The sequence below is a fragment of the Chelonia mydas genome, chromosome 2 (assembly GCF_015237465.2).
Source record: "Chelonia mydas isolate rCheMyd1 chromosome 2, rCheMyd1.pri.v2, whole genome shotgun sequence".
NCBI classification, from domain to species: domain Eukaryota; kingdom Metazoa; phylum Chordata; order Testudines; family Cheloniidae; genus Chelonia; species Chelonia mydas.
The window spans coordinates 200,583,520-200,603,082 of record NC_057850.1 but is presented as its reverse complement, the minus strand read 5'-3'; the positions used below and the strand labels follow the sequence as shown (position 1 = coordinate 200,603,082).

Genomic DNA, 19,563 nt, shown 5'->3' with positions numbered 1-19,563 from the left:
GGCAGAAGGGGGGCTGAGCGAGCTGTCAGTAGCAGTGGCTAGAGATGAGCCTTTGGCAGACAGATGACACACAGGAACTGCAGCAAGCAGGCCGCTTTCCCAAACCAAAGATGGAAATAAGCTGGACCTACCTGAGCTATGGACAGAGGTTAAGCTTATGTAAGAAAATATGCATACAGAACTCTGAGTTGTTCTAACCAGTTTTCCTAGATGCTCTGGCAAGCAAATGCTACTTTGTTCTGAAGATGCTGGTTTTTGAGTCACTTCAATCAGATGCAACCACAGGTCCTTGGAGGAAAAAGGTTTATAGGTGCAAAATCCAGTTAGTAAACAGGCAGGCTTAAGCCCAGAGATCCAGGCTAAGAGTACTGGTTCCACCCAAAGAGGAGGAAGGTAGCAAAACATGTGTCTCAAGGGGTGCAATCAAGAGAGAGAAAAAGTTTACAGCATGGCTCACCCAGTAACCATAACAAATGTTCTTGGGTAAGGCACTGAGTTTCAACTCAGGAGATCTGGGTTTAATTCCAAGCTCTGACACTGTATGACACTGGACAGGTCACTTAAATCCCTGAGACTCAGTTTTCCCATCTGTAAAATGGGAATAGTAGTTTCTTTCTCCCTTATTTTTTTTATTTAGACTCAGTTCTTTGTAAAGGGACCATCTTTTACTATGTTTATGTACAGTGTGGGACTAAGCACTGCCTTAATATAAAAAATGATGAAGTAAACATATTGATGAAAAAGATGTTAACATACTCACTTTATGTCATGCACTCAGCTATTTTTCTAGTAATGAGGAGAAGTTTTTGGAAAAACTATAAAAAATTAAACAGTTTTATAGGAAAAGAAAACAAAATCTTTAAGAGTGGCCCATGGTTCTAAGTGTTAATTAATGAACAACTAGAGCTAAATAGTAAGCTGTAGTCATACTAAGTGTAAATTTTGAGAGTTGCAGTAATGTTCTTAAATATAACATATTTAGCATCTCTAGATAGCTATACTAAAATAAATTATATACACTTACTGGAAATATAAAATAAGATTGGAAACAGGTGTATCAGCTTAGAAGTATATTGAAGTGATAAAACAAAATGATGTATATCACTGTTGTATTTGTCCTTATGAGCAGCATTGTATCCATTAATCTAACGTTTTATTAACCATAATATATATTAAGTTATTTTTCTGAATGGCAGGAAAATATATTATACAAAGATAACTTTTGGAGAAAAACTATCATGCCAGGTTTGCAAGATACATAGCAACACAGTAAGAACAATTTTGCAAAACTATATTTACCTTGGCCTTGTGAAACCTGGTATGGTATGAGGTGAATAGTTGTCTATTTATATAAAATCACATCTACACATACATAACTGGTAATGAATTTAATTTCAGTTTGCACAATATTTTGCTTAATTGATCATTCAGTCAGATGACTAAACAAAGAGACCTGCTATGGGGGAAAAGTCTATCATCTTTAAGACTTTCCCTGGATGGACGTTTGTTCAGACAACATGCATAAGGGCAGGTGCTTTTGAAAATTACAAAGGTCTCTGCAATACTTAGAATCATCTTATAGCTCAAGTACTGTAAAAAAAAAACCAAGCTGACAAGAGAAGAGAAGGAAAAAGTATGAGAACTGGACAAGTGACTCATGGTCCCCAAGGAGCAATGAAATAAACTACAAGAGTACTGTCAACATGAATTCTGAGCCAAAAGAAAACAAGGGGCTTGTCTTCATGGACACTAGAACCAAAATAACTAAATCGGCTGCAGTTCACACTCTTAGCTATGACAATGCAAGTCTGTGTATGCACATTACCTAACAGTATTTGGCCATTTCAGTTCTAGTTTCCATGTAGACAAGTCCTTTGATTTGAGATTTTTAAATTTGCTTGAAGATCCCGCTTCACCAGCTGTGGTTTTGCACAGTATTTTGTCTAGTCATGTTTTCATTTTGATTAGTTTTTATTTCCGATTGTCTGTTTCTCCAACAGAAGCCTGTTTTAAAAATGAGACAATCTGAACTGGAACTGGCCATTCATTTGTCAAAGAAGTTTACCTCTTGGACATTCCTGAGGAAAGCAAACTGACTGCAGAACTTCAGGAAGGCTAAGTCAGAAGAGAAGAACCAGGCTAGAGTCTCAGTCGGGGCACAGGCACTGCAGGGCCCTTTCCCAAATGGACTGAGGCTGGCTCTGGTCACAATATGGTACAATTCAGTGCATCCCATTAGAAGCTTTTCTTTCTTGAAAAGAGCTGCTGTTTCCAAGAACAAAGGCAGTTTATGAAAAAAATAATCAGTATATTAGAGTGGCTAGAAAATTCAAAGAAGCTATAACCCATTATGTTTAGTGTGAAAGTTATATTTCCCAAATTAAGGCTTGAAGATAATGAGAGTTGTGGGGTTTTGGTACCTCTTTGATCAGGGTGTCATCTGATTGAAAGTGTTCTGGAAGCACAGGGAAGCTGTATTAATTTCCCCTCAATGTATGTATCTTTTAGGATAGATAATGTAACTATTTACATAATGAATTAAAAACAACTGTTTATTATAATAGCAACTATATATTCTATACTATAGAAAGAACAAAATAAAATACTGAGGATATAATATGGCAAGGCCACAATTTGACTAAATTGTGTACCTAAATTAGGCAGTCTGCTACTTGCCTTGCTGACTTCTCTGCACACCACACCAAATGCATGTTTATCTCTGCCTATTCTGAGTAATTCAGAGTTTGTTATATAGAGCTGCCTTTATAACATGATACAAGAGATTATATTAAAGTAAAAGAAAATTTACATCTACACAGTGTAGGTTGCAGAGGTAAAGTGTAGCAAATCAGTCACCCAATCTCTCAATGATTGTTAATCAAACTGAAAGCATAATTAGCAAGACTAGGGGATTAACCCAGTATCCTAACCAATCTCCAATTTGGATAATTGCATCTATCTATACAAAATGCCTTGTCACTTAAATTAGGAAGGATATTTTTCATATCCTGTCTGAACTGCTGTGTAGTGTTTACAGTGCCATTTTAATGGCAGTTATATTCCACCCCAGAGGTAGCTGCATTTTCATCCTACCAAGAGTAAGGATCTCTATATACTTTGAATTGGTTATTTTGTAAACACATCAATGTTTACAAAAGACTCTATAAAAATCCATAAATAGTAACTCACCTCGCACACTGTTGAAAATATACAGTCATACATATTCCACATAACTACATCCTAATTGGTACCAAAGGATATATATGTTAGCCAGCTGAGTGTAGCCATTTCCTTGTGAATTAACAGTATACCCAGCAAGCTTCTTAACACACCACAAGAATTTCTTTTTAAAAATTTATGCTATATTTAAGCCTTTTGTATATGTATATGTGTTTTGTAGATGTCTATATAAAATCCTTCCAGTAAGTTACTTACAAAAATGTTTTAACATATGGTAACAGTACTACAATATAATACTATATAATTTAGCACCATGAAGGAGAATGCTCTGAGTTCTCCTCCCTTAACCCTGCATTTTCCAAGACTTCCACTCAAAAGCTTGTCTCTCTCAGTAACAGAAGTTGGTCCAAGAAAAGATATTACCTCACCCACCTTGTCTCTCTAACAGACCAGTTACGGAATACGGGTCCTATAATTTGGCCCTATAATCAAGTCGGGTACTCCCCACTTCTAATGACTTAACCATAAACATCTTATTCAGAGTATACACACTACACGTGTATAACCCAACTTGAATACTAATAATTTTCCTCCCCAATCTATTTCAAAAAAGGTAAAGTTTTGAATCTATACTGAAAATATTTTTCACTTTTGCTAAAAACCCTATATGTTTAAAAATCATTAAGAAGTTGTTTTAGTGGGTTTAATGTTGACTGAAAGAAGGACATCCACTTCATAAGATGGGATATATTCCTGCCTCTCCATATAAAATCACTGAACCTCTCCCCCTTTCCTGTTTTTGGCTCTGGGTTGCACTGAAGTGGCTATTAGTAAGTAAATACAGTAATGCTTATATTACCCATGCTAATATACCCCCTGGTCCCTTTATTGTGAAATGAAGATCTGACCATGCACATTCTAGGTCTGTGTTAATGCACACACATGTTTTAATACTCCCTAAATCCCAAAATGTGCAATTTTAGAAATCTGTAAAATCTATTAGAGAGACAAGGTGGGTGAGGCAATATCTTTTACTGGACCAACTTCTGTTGGTGAGAGAGACAAACTTTTGAGCTTACAAAGAGCTCTTCTTTAGGTTGCATATGTAAAATTTATGTCACTGTAGCCACTATTTTCTTTAGTTAAAAAGCCTTTTTCAATTAGAAAACTGTGCTAGTACATAATTATTTTGGAGTTTAACGCTAATTCCATTGTAATCACAAATTTAGATAATTACGCTAATACTCTTAGATTTCAATTTTGAATACTGCAAATATATTTTGGATAAACTGTTCTTTAAAATAATCTTTATCGAATGTCCATAAATCAAAGTAATATTTCTATCAGCTGTTCATACGTTCCTGTACAATAATTTAAACTACTGTATTTCTTGTTATGCAACACTGCAGTAACCAAATCAGCAATGTATTTATGACTCCACTGTGTCATTCTGGAAACTTCTACCAGAGAAACACAGGCCAGGAATGAGAAAAGCCATTAAGCCATAAAAAAAAGTTTGTTTTTTCCTGTCCTGGCCTCCTAAGACCATAAAACTCGATAATCTCCTTCACAAATAGTCTTTTTTCACTTTTTTCTTTACTACTGGGGTTATAAATACCTTTGTCTTCTTCTGAGTAGACACATTTTCTTCTGTAAACTCACTTCCTGTGAAGTGCTGTGTTGCAATTTTTACATGCGCACATCCATTTTATCAGCATCCCAACTACTAATACACTTCTGTTAATTTTTAAAAAATCTCATGACAAATAGAACAGCTTTCACTTTATCATCATCATTTTAGTTAGATAAAATGAACCACGAGACTATCACTCTTGCCTGGAAGAGGGCATATACATATCAGAATGTCTATTTCAAAATACAGTAAAACAAATTCTCTTCAGTAGACCTGAGTGTAAAAAAAACCCAGCACATACTACTGGCTAGGCAGTAGTAGTGTTTTTGTCATTTAAGTATGTGTATTGACAACATGTTAGCAAGATTATCCATGATTTAAACTCTCACTTGTGTACACAAACTACATCAAACTTTTTCATGCAATAATACACCTACTACAAGTTTACAAAAGACAAACATAAATTGGTGGTAGACTCTTCTGCATAGCTAAGATCTCTTTTGTAAGTCAATCAACAATAAAGTATTATTCTACCATCACAAAAGGAAAACCTTTGGAGGCAGTAGAGTTCTATGTGTTGTGCAAATGTGCAGTTGCTAAGAAGCAAATATGCCTCTCTTCTAATCAAATAGCCCAGCTCAGCAATGCTGCTGGCTTGGGGCAAGAAGTAAATTCCACCAGCCACAAACTTAGAAACAGTCTTGAATTATTTGTTGCTGACCGCTGGCTGAACCCTGTCCTGATGAGCACCATCACCATTAGCCACTTCTCTGTGTATTCCATCAACCAATAGCAATAGCAGCATGCTACAGCTCAGGCTACAAGAAATTGATCAAACAGGGTAATGAGACTATTTCTTCATGGAGGTTATTTTAAATGAATATAAATATTTTCTTTCTACATAATTTGCCACAAAAGGTCACAGAACTCCCTGTGATTCTAAAGAAAAATGCTGTAGTATCCCCTTTACATATTTGAGTTAGTACACAACCAACAAACAATTCTGGCCATTTTTGGTGATAGCGTAAATCTTAATGAGCTGGCATCCCAGACAACTGATTAGTGGCCACATTTTATCTACACTTTTAGTTACAGATGAAAAGCGGATATGATGCAATTTCTAAAACTCTTCATGGGAGAACATTTGCATGTAATAATATAATTAATCTATGGAATTATTTTATAACTCATAACATATGCCTTTGTACTTATAGGTATTAAAATTTGATACTATTGTAAATTACTTAGAGCTTAAAATTAAAATAAAAAATAGAAAATTAAATGTTTCTGTAGATTCTTCCTCCAACTAGATAGAGAGAAAATGAAAGTTAATTATTATAGTTTGCATCTGAATAATTTCACTGATGTAATTTAGATTCACAAATACCTGGGCATTTATTCTTCTTCAAGGACTTCAAAAAAGTCTTCGGGTTTGACCTTTGCAAACTGGAACAGAATTATGACATATTTCCTTCCTTTTGCCCAGTTTAAGATCTCTGCTCCGATCACCTTCAGTACAGGGCAATGTCTTCAGCAATGTTAATAACTACTTTTCACTAGTCCAGACAATTTCAAAATAACAAACGTATCAAGACAGCATATTAAAGATAATTTTTGAAAGTTACCATTGCCACCTGGATGATTTTAAGAAAATGCATACAACATAGGCCACTAAAAGGAATAATTTAGACTTATGCCCAGAGAGGAGAATAAGTTATTCATGTGAAACCCAAAGCACTTCAATAAATGCTGATTAAAAAACAAGTGTATGCAGGACTAAAAATTAAGTTAATTTTTCCTGTTTAAAAAGAGCTTGTTCATCAAATCAGAAACAAACATAACTAGGAAAAATTTTAAACACAAATATTTAATAAGAATAAAACTAAGATTAATTTTTATTCTACTAAAAATTGTGATTAAAAGTTTTATTCTTTATTATGTGTCTGGAACCCTTGTCGTCATAAAAGCAGATTTCAAGAAAATTTCTGAAACAGGTAATAAAGGAAAAAAATTAAAGAATGAAAATGAGAGGCTACATTAGTACGTTTGTGCTTAGTATTTTTACCCCTCATTAAAATACACTCCACTAAACCTATCCTCTCTGTTTATTAACATTGTATATAGGTTTTGTATGACAATGAAACATATCCAGTACCAAGTCTTATAAGTAACTCAGACGTTATGTTCAAATGAGCCACCAGTTTACAGAAATTTCTTTTTAATAGGAAAAAGCAAGTAACTGCTGCTCTGTGACGAAAAAGGTATCTCTGTTGCCTGGTTTATCCTAAAGTAGGAAACCTGTCACAGCTGTATCACAGAAATTTAGAATTCTTGCAGTCTAGCCAAGAATTTCTTAACTAAAAATATTTCCACCAACATTTAAATGGGCAGACTGCATATTTAATTGAAGATTTAAAAAAAAATTGGAGAGAACAAGTTACTACTGTGCAGACTGCATAAAGATACTTCGACAGACTATTTTTTAACATGCAAAAAAGGAAATCCATAACCAAACACTGTTTTTCTCAAATAAGACCCATGTTAAATCCTAACCACGTTCAGGAATAAGGTAAAGGTACATAAAATTACAATGAAAAACGAACAGTTGAAAGAAAATTAACATCCGGTAGTAGAAAACATCTCATCAACTGTCCATCATTTGACAAAAATCAGTAACAGCAGCAAAGAAGCCAGCATACAACTTCTAGTGCCAAGGAGCCAGATGGCACTGCTGAAAAAATTATATCTACAGACTGACAGCTTGATCCCGTGATTATTGCCCAAGGGAGGAGAAAGAGGAAAACAAGGAGTTGTTCAGTGTGATGGAGTAAATCAATTATTACCAGCTCTCAACAGGATTTTCACATTATTTTAATAATGTGTTCTAAATATAATTCAGGTGAATGTGGGAAATTTGGAAGATTCCAAATATTTTTGGGGAAAAGAATATTGAATGAAATAAATATTTTGTTTTTTGTAAAAAAAAAAAAAAAAAATCCTACTCCTATGCTGCAGGACACGGCAGATACCATCTCCATATGAGACTTTGTAATTATGTGGTAGTTAACATGTAACTACAGAAAATTAATTTTCCATATTATTTATTGCCTTGAAAATCCATAAACATCCTAAAGACAATCATCTGATTGCCCCCAATAAAGTTATTTGGTACTATCTTAAGAACTGGAAATATACAAAATAATAAACTGATTATTTTAAATAAACCATGACTAAACAGTAATTACCATATTGCCAAAATATCACAAAAACATTTTGAGCTAAAACATACATTTATAATCTTTGCAATAATAAACTGATTTTTTCAAGCCTATGATTGAAAAAAGTAAACTCCTCCTCAAAATCCCAGTTTTAGAATTAACAGGCAAGGAAAAAGGTCATTCCATTTCTGACCTACTATAAAAAAACATGCCACTTAAAACTTAAGATAAAATAATTTTGCTTTTTTTTTTTTAACCTTGAATAAGCATATGGCAAAAGAAATCCTAAACCACTGGTCAGAATGTAAGAATTTTTGCTTGTTTTTTTCCCTCTTGAAAAGCAATAAGGGTGAAATTTTGCCTTGCTGAAGTCAATGGCAACACTCTCTTTCCTAAATAAAGGAATTGGTTAGTCTCTAAGGTGCCACAAGTACTCCTTTTCTCCTTCCTATGTAATTGTAATAGTGACATTAATTTCCTGTGCCCATGCTAAAGAAGCAGAGTGACTTATCTGTGATCAACAAGATAATGGATCATCCCATTTCACCTACTTTCTCCATCAGACTCTATTCCTATTCTTGGTCCCTTCTTCCTGTTAGTCTCTTCCTATCAGGTTTTTTCTCTCTTTTTCCACATTATTGTATACCTGGTTCACTCATTCCTCTGCCCTTATCTCAGCCCCCTCCACCAAACTCCTTCAACACCCCCTACCCTCATCCCTTGCTTCTTGGATGGATTAGTGGGTAGAGCACAGGTGGCAGTCAAAGGTACATAAATACAATGTATCACATGGCTCCAGAATTAATCACATTGCTATAACAACACAATATTGGTTATATTCTAGAAATCTGGTGTGTTCATACATGTGTTAACACATACACAGAAATTCAGAACTTTACTACGCCAGGTATCAAACAAAAAGTCATTTCTTATCCTGACTAGGACATTTCCTGAGAGTTATGTTCCCAGGCTGTGATGCCCTTACCATGAAATATGGCTTTAAGCTTAGATGGACCGGGGAGCATCAGGGAGTGAACAGCAGGAGAATCTTCTTCACTTCCACATTTCTTCTCTAATTCCTCACTGGAAAAAAAGGCTGTACATTGACTACCTCAGCCAGGAGGACAGGAAAGGCTAGACTGGACTGGTGGAAGGGAGGATTAAAAGAGGTACAAGAGGAACTCCTTTCTACCAGGGTCAAAATAACAGGAGTTTCCAGATACTGCCAGCTCAGAAGGCTAAGCTAAAATCCTCAAATGGTATTACAATGTTTTCTCTTAACAATGGACAACAGGCCTTAACCAAAATGACTTTTTAACCAAAAATACTATAGTAAATTAAGTAAACTAATTTTAAAACCCTGAAGGGAAAAAAAAGTGGTCTCAGAAGCCATTAAGTTCTACTTGGACTCCCTCTCCTATCTGATTGGTACCAACAGAGAATCCCACTAAAGAGGAAGTCAGTAAGGGAGAATGCACAGTGAAATCCCCAGGGAAAGTTGGCTTCCTGGTATAATTTCATAAATGGTGCATCCAACTCCACCTCTTGGATGGGTAATCAGTGTGGTGGAAGAATAAGGTTTGACTTCACTCCCCTTTAATAAACCATTCTGTGTCAGGGCTCCCCTGCTCTTCCATTCAAATTCTTTCTCAACACTCAAATGTTAACCTATTGTCAGTCAAATGCTGCTAACTTATTATTTATTTCAAAAAGATCAAATCACTAAGTTAACACCATCCATAAAGGTCGCTATGTGTTTGGGTCCAGTCTTTGTCTGTCTGCATTGCATGCTGCTCCAGATGGTCCCTGATCTTTTACTTATACAACATCAAATATATTGTGTGCACTTATACAATAAGCAATAGCAAAATTAGATACAAAAATAGGAATGTGGGAACATTCTGTTAATTAATGCTGACATCACAATATATACCAAGGTGTTAACCTCAAAATATACACATAATCATACATGCTTGGTAACCAACTCAGATAAGCATCCATCCAAACCTTTCTATAGGTTCTGAAATACAAGGGGTTTATATCAGGTTTTTTTAGTTGCATGTGCCCAGGTACTTCTAGACTTCAGACACGGCATGAAGCAACAAAGTACCATATGGAAAGTTATTTTATGTATTTCTGACCTAATCAGATGCAAGAAGCACTGAAATCATCATGGAAACCTCGTTTTCACAAGTTATTAGGCCAGCTCTATAACCCCAAGATTCAGATAAGTTTTGGATATACACATCTACACTTTTGTGTGGTTATTCAATCCAAACCAAAACTCTAACTCAGATCTTCTTGATCACTATATAATACACAGGTAAGTGCGCTGTTATGAAGTAAGGTATGTTAAGGGAAGAAGTGAAATGCACAGTATGTCCTCAAGTCTAACTCACATGCAGGAGTGCTCAGAAGGTCTGCCACATTACCTAAACAAAAATTATGGGCTTTCCACAATCAGTTGATTCCAGCTTTAATTGCCCTCCAAGCAGATGACTGATGTGACTCCTTCCCCAATGTCTGGTAAGGAGATGTCAATCTCAGACTATCTTGTTTCCTCTTTGATGGGTGTGAACCTGGAGAGGCCCAGGTATTGCTACTTCCCATCTTCCCCAGGCAACATTAGAAGGCTTAAGAAGAGACTATGTACTCACTCCAATCAAAGCAGCAAAAGACATAAAAGTAGCAGAGGACAGACCTGCTTCCCTACACCGCCAGATGATAGTAAGGAGCGGCAGACTCCACTCCTCCAGTATCCCAGAATGCTAGGGGAGCAGTAAGCTATTGGACCAGCTCACCAACTGGAAAAGTACTAAACAATTCCCCACACCAGGATGCCACTGTGGGGAGTGGCAGTGCTTTATCATCAACTACCCCAACGCCATCTCTGCTCAATTCTAGAAGGGGGAGAGGTCAGGAGCAGCATGGGAATTGACCTTCAATTACCGCTTGGTGGAGAGAAGAGGGAGCAAGAGGATGGACATTCATTCCACTGCAGAGGGCCTTCAGCTCCTATGCACCAGTAAAGCTCAGAATCTATAATGAACAAGCTTCCATGACCCAGTAAAAAGGCCACCACTAATTTAGAGGAAAAAACTTCTTTGGTTTATTTTACTTCAATTACTATAAAAAAAAACTAATATAGGAAAACACGAAGACAGAATGGTAAGCAGTAATACAATGTGATTAATTTCCACAAAGACTAAATCAAAAACATACACATTGCTGCATTTTATTCTTCAATGACATTGTTCTATATTTCAGAAAAAAAATATCCTAGGATTAAAAAAAGGACATAAGAAGTGCTACTACAACTAAAATGGGGTATGCAGTTATTTAAAATGTGAATATTATATTTGGACATTGGTGGAATCTGGCTGACTGTCTTACATGTGCTGAATACCTCAAACAACGTAGCAAATATCAAATAACCATAAGCAGCAAGCCCAGTGTCACTTTTTCCACAAAAGGAGGGTAAATGTTAAGGGACAGGGGTTATATTTGATAAAGCATTTTTAAAATGATACATAAAAATGCAAATGATTTAGAACCATCAAACTATGCACATTGGTAGTAACCATATGGTATCACCATTAAACAGTACAAAGGAAAAGACTGGTACATTCACTTGTTGCAGTTTGCCTTTAACTGTATTGTAATCTCCTTATGACATGGACCACGTCTGCCCAGCTATTTGTAGAACACCTAGAACAATAGGGCCCTAATCATGACTGGGGCCTTTGCGCACTACCACAAAATAAATAAGAAATTATTACAGAAAATTCAAAGTAATGTATGTGATGACTTCTTTATTGGTCATCCCAATAAAGTCAATATAGCCCTAGGATGAGGTAGCATGACAGTTTAAAATAATGTATATAATTTAGCTTTGCAAGGCTACATTGGACCCTTTACTTATACTAGAATCTCCCTCCTTTAAGTCTTTTTTAATCCAACAGGTGGGTGATTTAACACTGAAATAATCATCTTTTTCATATATGTAAGTTTGGTGAGGGGCAAAAGACCCAATGCCACTTCTGCTTCTTCAACATCCGGGGTAAAATCTTAGCTTCACTGGAAGTTTTGCCACTGATTTCAATGGGGCCAGGATTATGCTCATATGACCCCACCAGCACTTATTCCATGACCAGATTTATTTTTCTAACATCTCTCTCCAACAGGATGTTGCTTTAGTTAGGGATTTCAGTTTATGAAGTGTTTTCTTTTAGTATGTTAACCTCCTCTTCAGCATTTTGTACTTTCCAGTCTGTTTCATCCACCCACTTGTCAAAGGTTTTTAATTTGGATAGACACCATCTCAAATATTCCTTTCTAGGGAAAACACACAGGGCCTTAGGTCCACAATCTGTTCACAAATGCCATAGCTTAACTAATTCCTTTCTGGCACAGCTCTGAAGCCCTTAGCATAGTGCAGGCAGCATGGGCCTGATTCAACTCCGACTGAAGTCAATGAGAGTCTGAGATTGATATTCTCCTGTTTAATTAGTATATTCATCTCAAAACTTCTTAGACTTGCAGGGCATTGCAAGTAATACATTTGATAGTCCTATTAACTTTTTTGCCCGGAAGTCCTCAGAAATACAGAATCGCATAGCATTATACCTAGCAATACATAATCATTTCTCCAGAACACAGCATCTGTGGCAGACATTGCAAAACGGTCTAATATCCTCTTCGACACAAGCATATAAATGCTACTATTTAATACCTACACGTATCATGGATAATAAGCTAAAGATTTATATTTTAGTCACAATTCAGACAACAGCTCTCTCAGAAAACAAAATTATTGGATCAAACTTAAGTGGTACCATCATTCGCCATTTCTGAAGAAGCTGGAGGGGGAACACCCTCTCCTACCCTATTTTTTCATCTCCCACAGTGAAGAAAAGGATGATCTTCCCAATTTATTCCCTCCTTTCAATGGACAAGAGTAATGGTATGGGTGGAGGGGATCATCCCCTCTTACTTGTCATACAAAGCAACAGAGAGCAACTTCTCCAAACTCACATACACACCAAAAGAAGGGAGTAGCCTCTCCGAGAAAACCCCTCCTGAAGAAAACAAGGCTATGTCTACACCACAGCTTATGTCGGCATAACTTATGTTACTCAGTGGGGTGAATAAATCAGCACCTGAGCGACATAAATTCTCCGACATAAGCACCAGTGTGGACAGTGCTGTTGGCGGGAGAGCTTCTCCCGCCAACAAAGCTACCACCGCTTGCAGGGGCTGGCGTAATTAAGCAGATGGGAGAGGTGCACCACTGTAAACTCTCTAGTGTAGACATACCCTAATTAAGGGGTTGTTCAAAGCAAAATTTTCCCCCAATTGGAGTATAGAGTCGGGGCAGACACACGCACACACCCACACACCCTCTGCTCACTTGAGAAAAGAAGGCCTATCAGGCCCCGCTCATTCCCCTTTGCTTTTCTGAACTGTGATCTTTCAAATTGTGCCAATCAACCTGAAATAATTAAATGGGAAGAAGAACAAGAATATACTTTTTTTTTTCTTTGTAGGAGGACGACTCTGGGTAGGTGGAATAACAAGTTAAGAAGGAATGCTCCAAGCTAAGAGCATAACAATCATTCTGTCTCCACAATTGTAAACCTGATAACTAATCCATTAGAACAACAGCTGGTAAACTCCCACTGCTTTCCTTCCCCAGGAGGACCAATCATCATCTGAACACCAGTCTGATGAAGGTACTAAAACAGTGCCAATAAAGATCTTCTAAGGGAAAAGAGGACAGAAAAATCTTAACTGTATTTTCTATTCTCCAACCCTTGTTAAACCAGTAACTAATATTGTATTATTTAAAGCAGCCCTATTATGGAACACAGTTTTCTGCTAAATAGTGTTCCTAGAAAACAAACTCAGTGGGAACAGAGTTAAAAGAAAAAAGGAAAATAAATTAATGTACATCGTACATTTGAGTTCTCTACATTTACCACCTTCCACTGTGAAGGTATTATAAGTCTCTTTATCTAAAAATGCTCCCATAACTATGTTATGGGGGGGGGGGGGGGGGGGGGGAATTAAGCAACTGTGACCTGTAAATCAGACCCTACCATTCAAAATAAAATATAAAAACATTAAAGGGTATCATTTTTCATTCTCACTTTCACAATCTAAAATGCCATACAATATCAAAATAGAGAAGCATTATACCACAAGTAAAATAGTCATCCCAAATCCAGAAAATTAGACTGACTCAAGTGTGGATTTTAGAATTTTTACACTTAGCACCAAGAGTTTTATATTCTAGTAGGGGAGAAACTTGTTGGCTTTTTTCAGCAAAAATATTCAGTAAAGCACATTGGTTACTCTCCACTACCTTACCGTGTCTCCAACACTGTCAGAATCTATTCTGACAAAAAACAAAAACAAAACAAAAAAACCCACAACACACCCATTCAGTTTATTCATCACCAGCCACACATTTCCTACTCTGTTCTTGTTTTCCAGCTCAAATTGATTTTTCTAGGACAGGACTATTGCACTATTTAAGGTTCTTCAATTAAAATGGCATATTTTATTCATGATTATATCCAAATACTACAATTATGAGGACCACGTAGAGTACTTAGATTAGACACATTTTCAATATTTCTTTCAGCCTCCTGCACTTCAAGGCAACATTTCTAGATTGTCATCCACAGAAATGACTATGGTCTAAATTGCTTCAAATGTTACCAAAATCCATTGAGATCTTTTTAAACCTAACATTGATTGAGAGATCAGGTTCATGCCCCCTGAAGATGTGAAGCTAAATGTAGATAGATCTGCTTCCAGGCTTGAAAGTGCATTTTCACACCTTTGCGCACCCCCTAATGTAATTTCAGGTAGTTTGAAGCATTACCACCTCCACCAGGGACAAACAAATGAAGGAAGTGTCCCAGAAGAACATTCACTTCATGTGAACTGAACAAGCAAGTCATCATGCAATAGAAAAAAGTGAAATCAGGGTTTTGTTTTAAAAAAATTGAACAGTTTATGTATAGATTCCCTTACCAAAATTATAAAAGATTAAAATTTTAAACAGCCTGAGGTACTTTAGTAGTTTTCAAATGGCGCTGAACTAATTTTTTTTTAAATTAATTAAAAAAAAACAAAAAAAACCCCACCTTTGATATTGACTTTTCCCCCTTTGGTGACCCAGTACAAGGAACAAACTATTTCCTGTCAATGAAATGGTTTCCTTTTTTATTTTTTAAAGCACTATCATCTAAAGTTGGTGATAATTTTTTTTTAACCATAACCATAAAGCACAGACTTACTATTTTGATTTGTAAGTATTTTAACATATCTTGGTTTCCCCTTTTGTAACTCAGCTCGAGGTTTATTTCCTAACACAACCAAATTCCAAAACAGACGTAAGGAGAGTAAGAAATTACAAGACGCAATATTGTCATACAACATACTATAGAAAAACAGGTCATTTAAGTTACAAGAAACCTAGCCATCAATAAATGAAAAAAAAAATCCCACTCAAAAATCAATTATTTCGAGTCCTTTGTATAGAGAAGTAGTACACCTTTCAGGCAACTGGTATTAATGAGAAGACATGACTATAGAATCTCCATCTGTTTTTCTGACAAAGCTGTGACTACTCCAGTCTCTCATTGAAATTCCATTAATCTGGTGCACCAGGGTCCGATGCGAAAATCAAAACTCCATCTAACCCATTATCAGCTCACAATAACCTACAAGTGAACTCTGCCTGTTAGCGCACAGCAAGTTATGATTTTGTTATCAGTCAGCCTGTGAGCCAATAAAAAAAAAAAAAATCAGGTTAGGAACACAGTGCCTGGCAGCGATTTTTGTTTTGGTTTGGTTTTGGGGGTGCCTTTTTTTTTTGTTATTTTATCTTTTTAATCCTTTTTCAGTTTCTGTAGGGTGTCTGGACCGTGTAAGCCTATGCATTATTCTCCTTCGTTGTGATTTAATTGCTGCCAGCAATCAAGTCAAAGCATCACTGAAGTGTGCTTGAATTTCATTAGAAGATATAACTTATGCTACTTTCCTACAGTACCTAATAAACCATAAAGAAACCAAAACACATATGGCTTGAGGGAATAACTGGAAAATTAGGTGGCCATTTGGGAACTGAGTGAACTTTTGAACCAGAGGAACAGAGAAAAAGAAATATTAAAAGGAAAGACAGACTTAGAATGCACACAGAGATGTGGGGATTTGACCTTTTCAGTACCTAGAAAATTACATTAGCATTATGAAAAATACATATCATGTTTAGAGTTTATAATCCATCAAAGTTTAGATACTTTGTTAGTGCCTACCATAAGGTAAAAGTCAAAAGGACAAAGAAACAATCAGATTTGACAAAAGGCCTTTTGGTGACCTGGACTAATTTAGTTATACCGTACTTATTGTTAAATGGATTATCTCTCCTGTAATTAATATAACATTAGATAAAGGTCTCTCACACAAAAAACAGGAGTTTAGAATGATTGCAGAGTACCTATGATAGCCCTCTAGACAGTTACAGATAATTATTAGTATAACTTCGCAATTATATTTTTAGAGGAATACTGAGAAATCTGACCTTAGTATTTATAGAAAACATACAAGTCGTAAATTCTTTATTGTAAGGTTTAACCATATAAACCTAATAATTTTGCATTACATAATCATTTAAGTACAGTAGAAGAAGAATGACCCTTGAAGTTAAATGGAGAATATTTCTGAATTTCAGTTAGGCTCCTAATTCCATACTTAATAAACCTTGATCCTGTAACTGGATGAGTACAATGAGATTCTTACATCTGCATGGACCTCAGTTTAAGTAAACTGGGATCAGCACAGGATCATGCGATTAAGTTACAGGATTGCAGCTTTAAGGTCCTAAATATAAGTATAAGTAGGCTGGTTTCTGAAAGTACTGAGCACCCACAAACCTATTTGTGTCAATGAGAGCTGAAGGCACTCAGCACCTTTCAAAATCAGGCCACCTATTTAAGTACCTAAACACAATTTGGGAGCCTAAGTCTAGGCAACTAGATTTGAAAATATTGGTCTACATTTTGAAATTCAAATGTCTTTAAAATGACCTACTGCACACAAACTAAACAAAAATGACTCAAGGAAATTATCAATATTTATGGACCAATTCCACCATCTTTACTCACTTCTGACTCAGGATCTCCCACAGGATTTGGCCAAAAGGGACAACAGTACAAAGTTTCATCATTTTAGATTATATTATCTTGTACTAGTTGTACTTTTATCCTACATTATATCTAATTATCTAAGGATTTTGTAAATTGGCTATTATAGTGGTATCTATGCGCTTAATCTAGTAATTACAACATCCAAAAGAGGCTAAATTAATTATCTGTATGTCCAAATTGATATGATACTTAATACATTTAGGCATCAGCATTGTTCAATAATTAATTATTCAGTTTTGTCAACAAAACTGCTATCTTTTTCTTAATAATGCACAACTTCAGAAAAAAATATATAGCTTCATTTTCTCTATCAAATATCCAGATAATTTTGACATATATCCTTTGTAGTAGCTTTAAGCTCAACATATCATAAGCTACAGCCACAAAAAGGTATTTTAATAAAATCTGTAAGTACAAAAAATGGAAACTTTGTTCGTACTTTGGAAAACTAATTTAGATTTTATATAAGCCATGCCTTGTTTGGCTAATAATTATAATATGAACTGAAAACAAAGTTTATTTTTTCTTTTTTAATAAAATTTCTACATTTGCTAAAATGAAGAACAAGATCAACTTAAAAAGTATGTGATTATTGTTGTACATTTTAACAAAGTTGTGTGTATAAAGAAAATGTCGTTATTCAGAATCAGTGGTTAGAAGGTTTATCACTTATGCATGTACTTGACTTATCCCTGTTCTGCAATAGACATAATTTTATACCTCATAAAAGCAATTTATGTTTCCAAAGGGAATAATCTGGGTAACATAAAATGTGGAGTGCTATGTTGCGGGAAGCATATTTTCATTCAGCAATGGTATTCTGAGATGGAGCTGCACAGTTTGATCATCATATCATGGCAGAAAACATCATTCACTTCTAACTTTCAGTGCCACAAATTAATATACATAGTTAATTCATTTCTATATGTATTTAATTTATAACCATATATTTACCCATACAAGATTTTTTATATTGTGTATAAAAATAAATGGACCTCAAAAAATGGAAGCTATGGTAAAGCAAGCTTAACTCTTGCAATATTCAGTTGTTCATATCTTCATTAAATGTAATGCCAAATTTGGTTGTTTATATACTTTTGAACACAGGATAAAACAATATGAAAACAACTATGGAACCAAGGGTTTTTTTTAAAATGGGAAGTCAAACTAAACATTTATAAAAAGAAAACAATCTACATAAGACAGTCTTAATGTGAGGAAGCATTGTAGGAATAATTAATTTAATATTTTATGAACTCATTCTGCATTAAGTTTAAAGAAAAATATCAATCCATTAAACTGTTTCATTATTTATAAGATAAATAATACAGCAAGCCATTAAGTAGCACAATAAAATTAAGCAAGAATCTGATAATGTTGAATTAACAAACAATTTGTTTCTACGAATATTCACATACTGCTTTACCCACTGATCTATCTTTAAAAAAATTCTACAAAAGAGTTTTCATTATGAAAAAATATGTGAGTAAAAACAGTGTGCACTTATGACAGGTTCACTGTGCTTTTAGCACCACTAGAGAGAGCTCTTCAGTTCCTTAAAGGTTCTTGTAAAGGTAAGAGAACCGTCCAGCTGTCTGCTGATGCCTATCTGTTTATCTGCTTTCCAACCATAACATCACCCTAATCAAAAGGATCAGATTGCATGGGTTTGTAGCAAACTGGCAAATCTAGTGCATTTTAAGATAAACAGAGTCACATACCATCAGAGGGAGCTTCATCCTCTTTATCATATCGGTCAGATGCTAATGAGAGATTATCAGGAGGTGAAGGGAAAGAGCCCTCAGACTCTTCCTCATCTTCCAGTTCTCCTGCAAGAGTCAAACAGATACCATTTGTTAATAACTGTCTCCTTCTGACATAAACAGAATGCATTTTGAAAGCAGAGATGTAGCAATTCTTTGTTAATAAGAAAGAATGATGTCAAGTCATATTTTAAATTAAACTGAACAAATTCAGTGTCCTATTGTTCTCTTAATTTCACTTCATGTACTTCCGAATACTAGAGTATGGCTGTGCACACCGGTGCTCCAAAGCTACATTCTAATTGGCCAAGTGGGTCTTTTTAATGTCATATTAATGAACCCCCTCCCAACGGTGCACAGCTGGAACCTCATCAGTTAATAAATAAATAAATAAATAAAACCATGCCACACACCAAAACTGTGGGTGAGGGGAGAAACTAACAAGAAACGAAAGAGAGACAGCCTGAGGATAAAGGGAAAAGAGAACATATTTGGGGAAGAAAGGGAAATTCTTCGACTGTCTCCTTCGCAAAAAGTGCCAAACTGCATTT

General features: G+C 35.5%; 1 protein-coding gene across 1 annotated transcript in view; it reads right to left on the bottom strand.

The window, feature by feature from the left end:
- SKAP2 (src kinase associated phosphoprotein 2) overlaps nucleotides 1-19,563 on the bottom strand; it is a 148,305-nt gene that overhangs the window by 96,869 nt on the left and 31,873 nt on the right. The window contains exon 4 of the mRNA XM_027826323.3: nucleotides 18,971-19,078. Within this exon, the coding sequence (XP_027682124.2) occupies nucleotides 18,971-19,078 (108 nt within the window). The remainder of the gene's footprint in view (nucleotides 1-18,970; nucleotides 19,079-19,563) is intronic.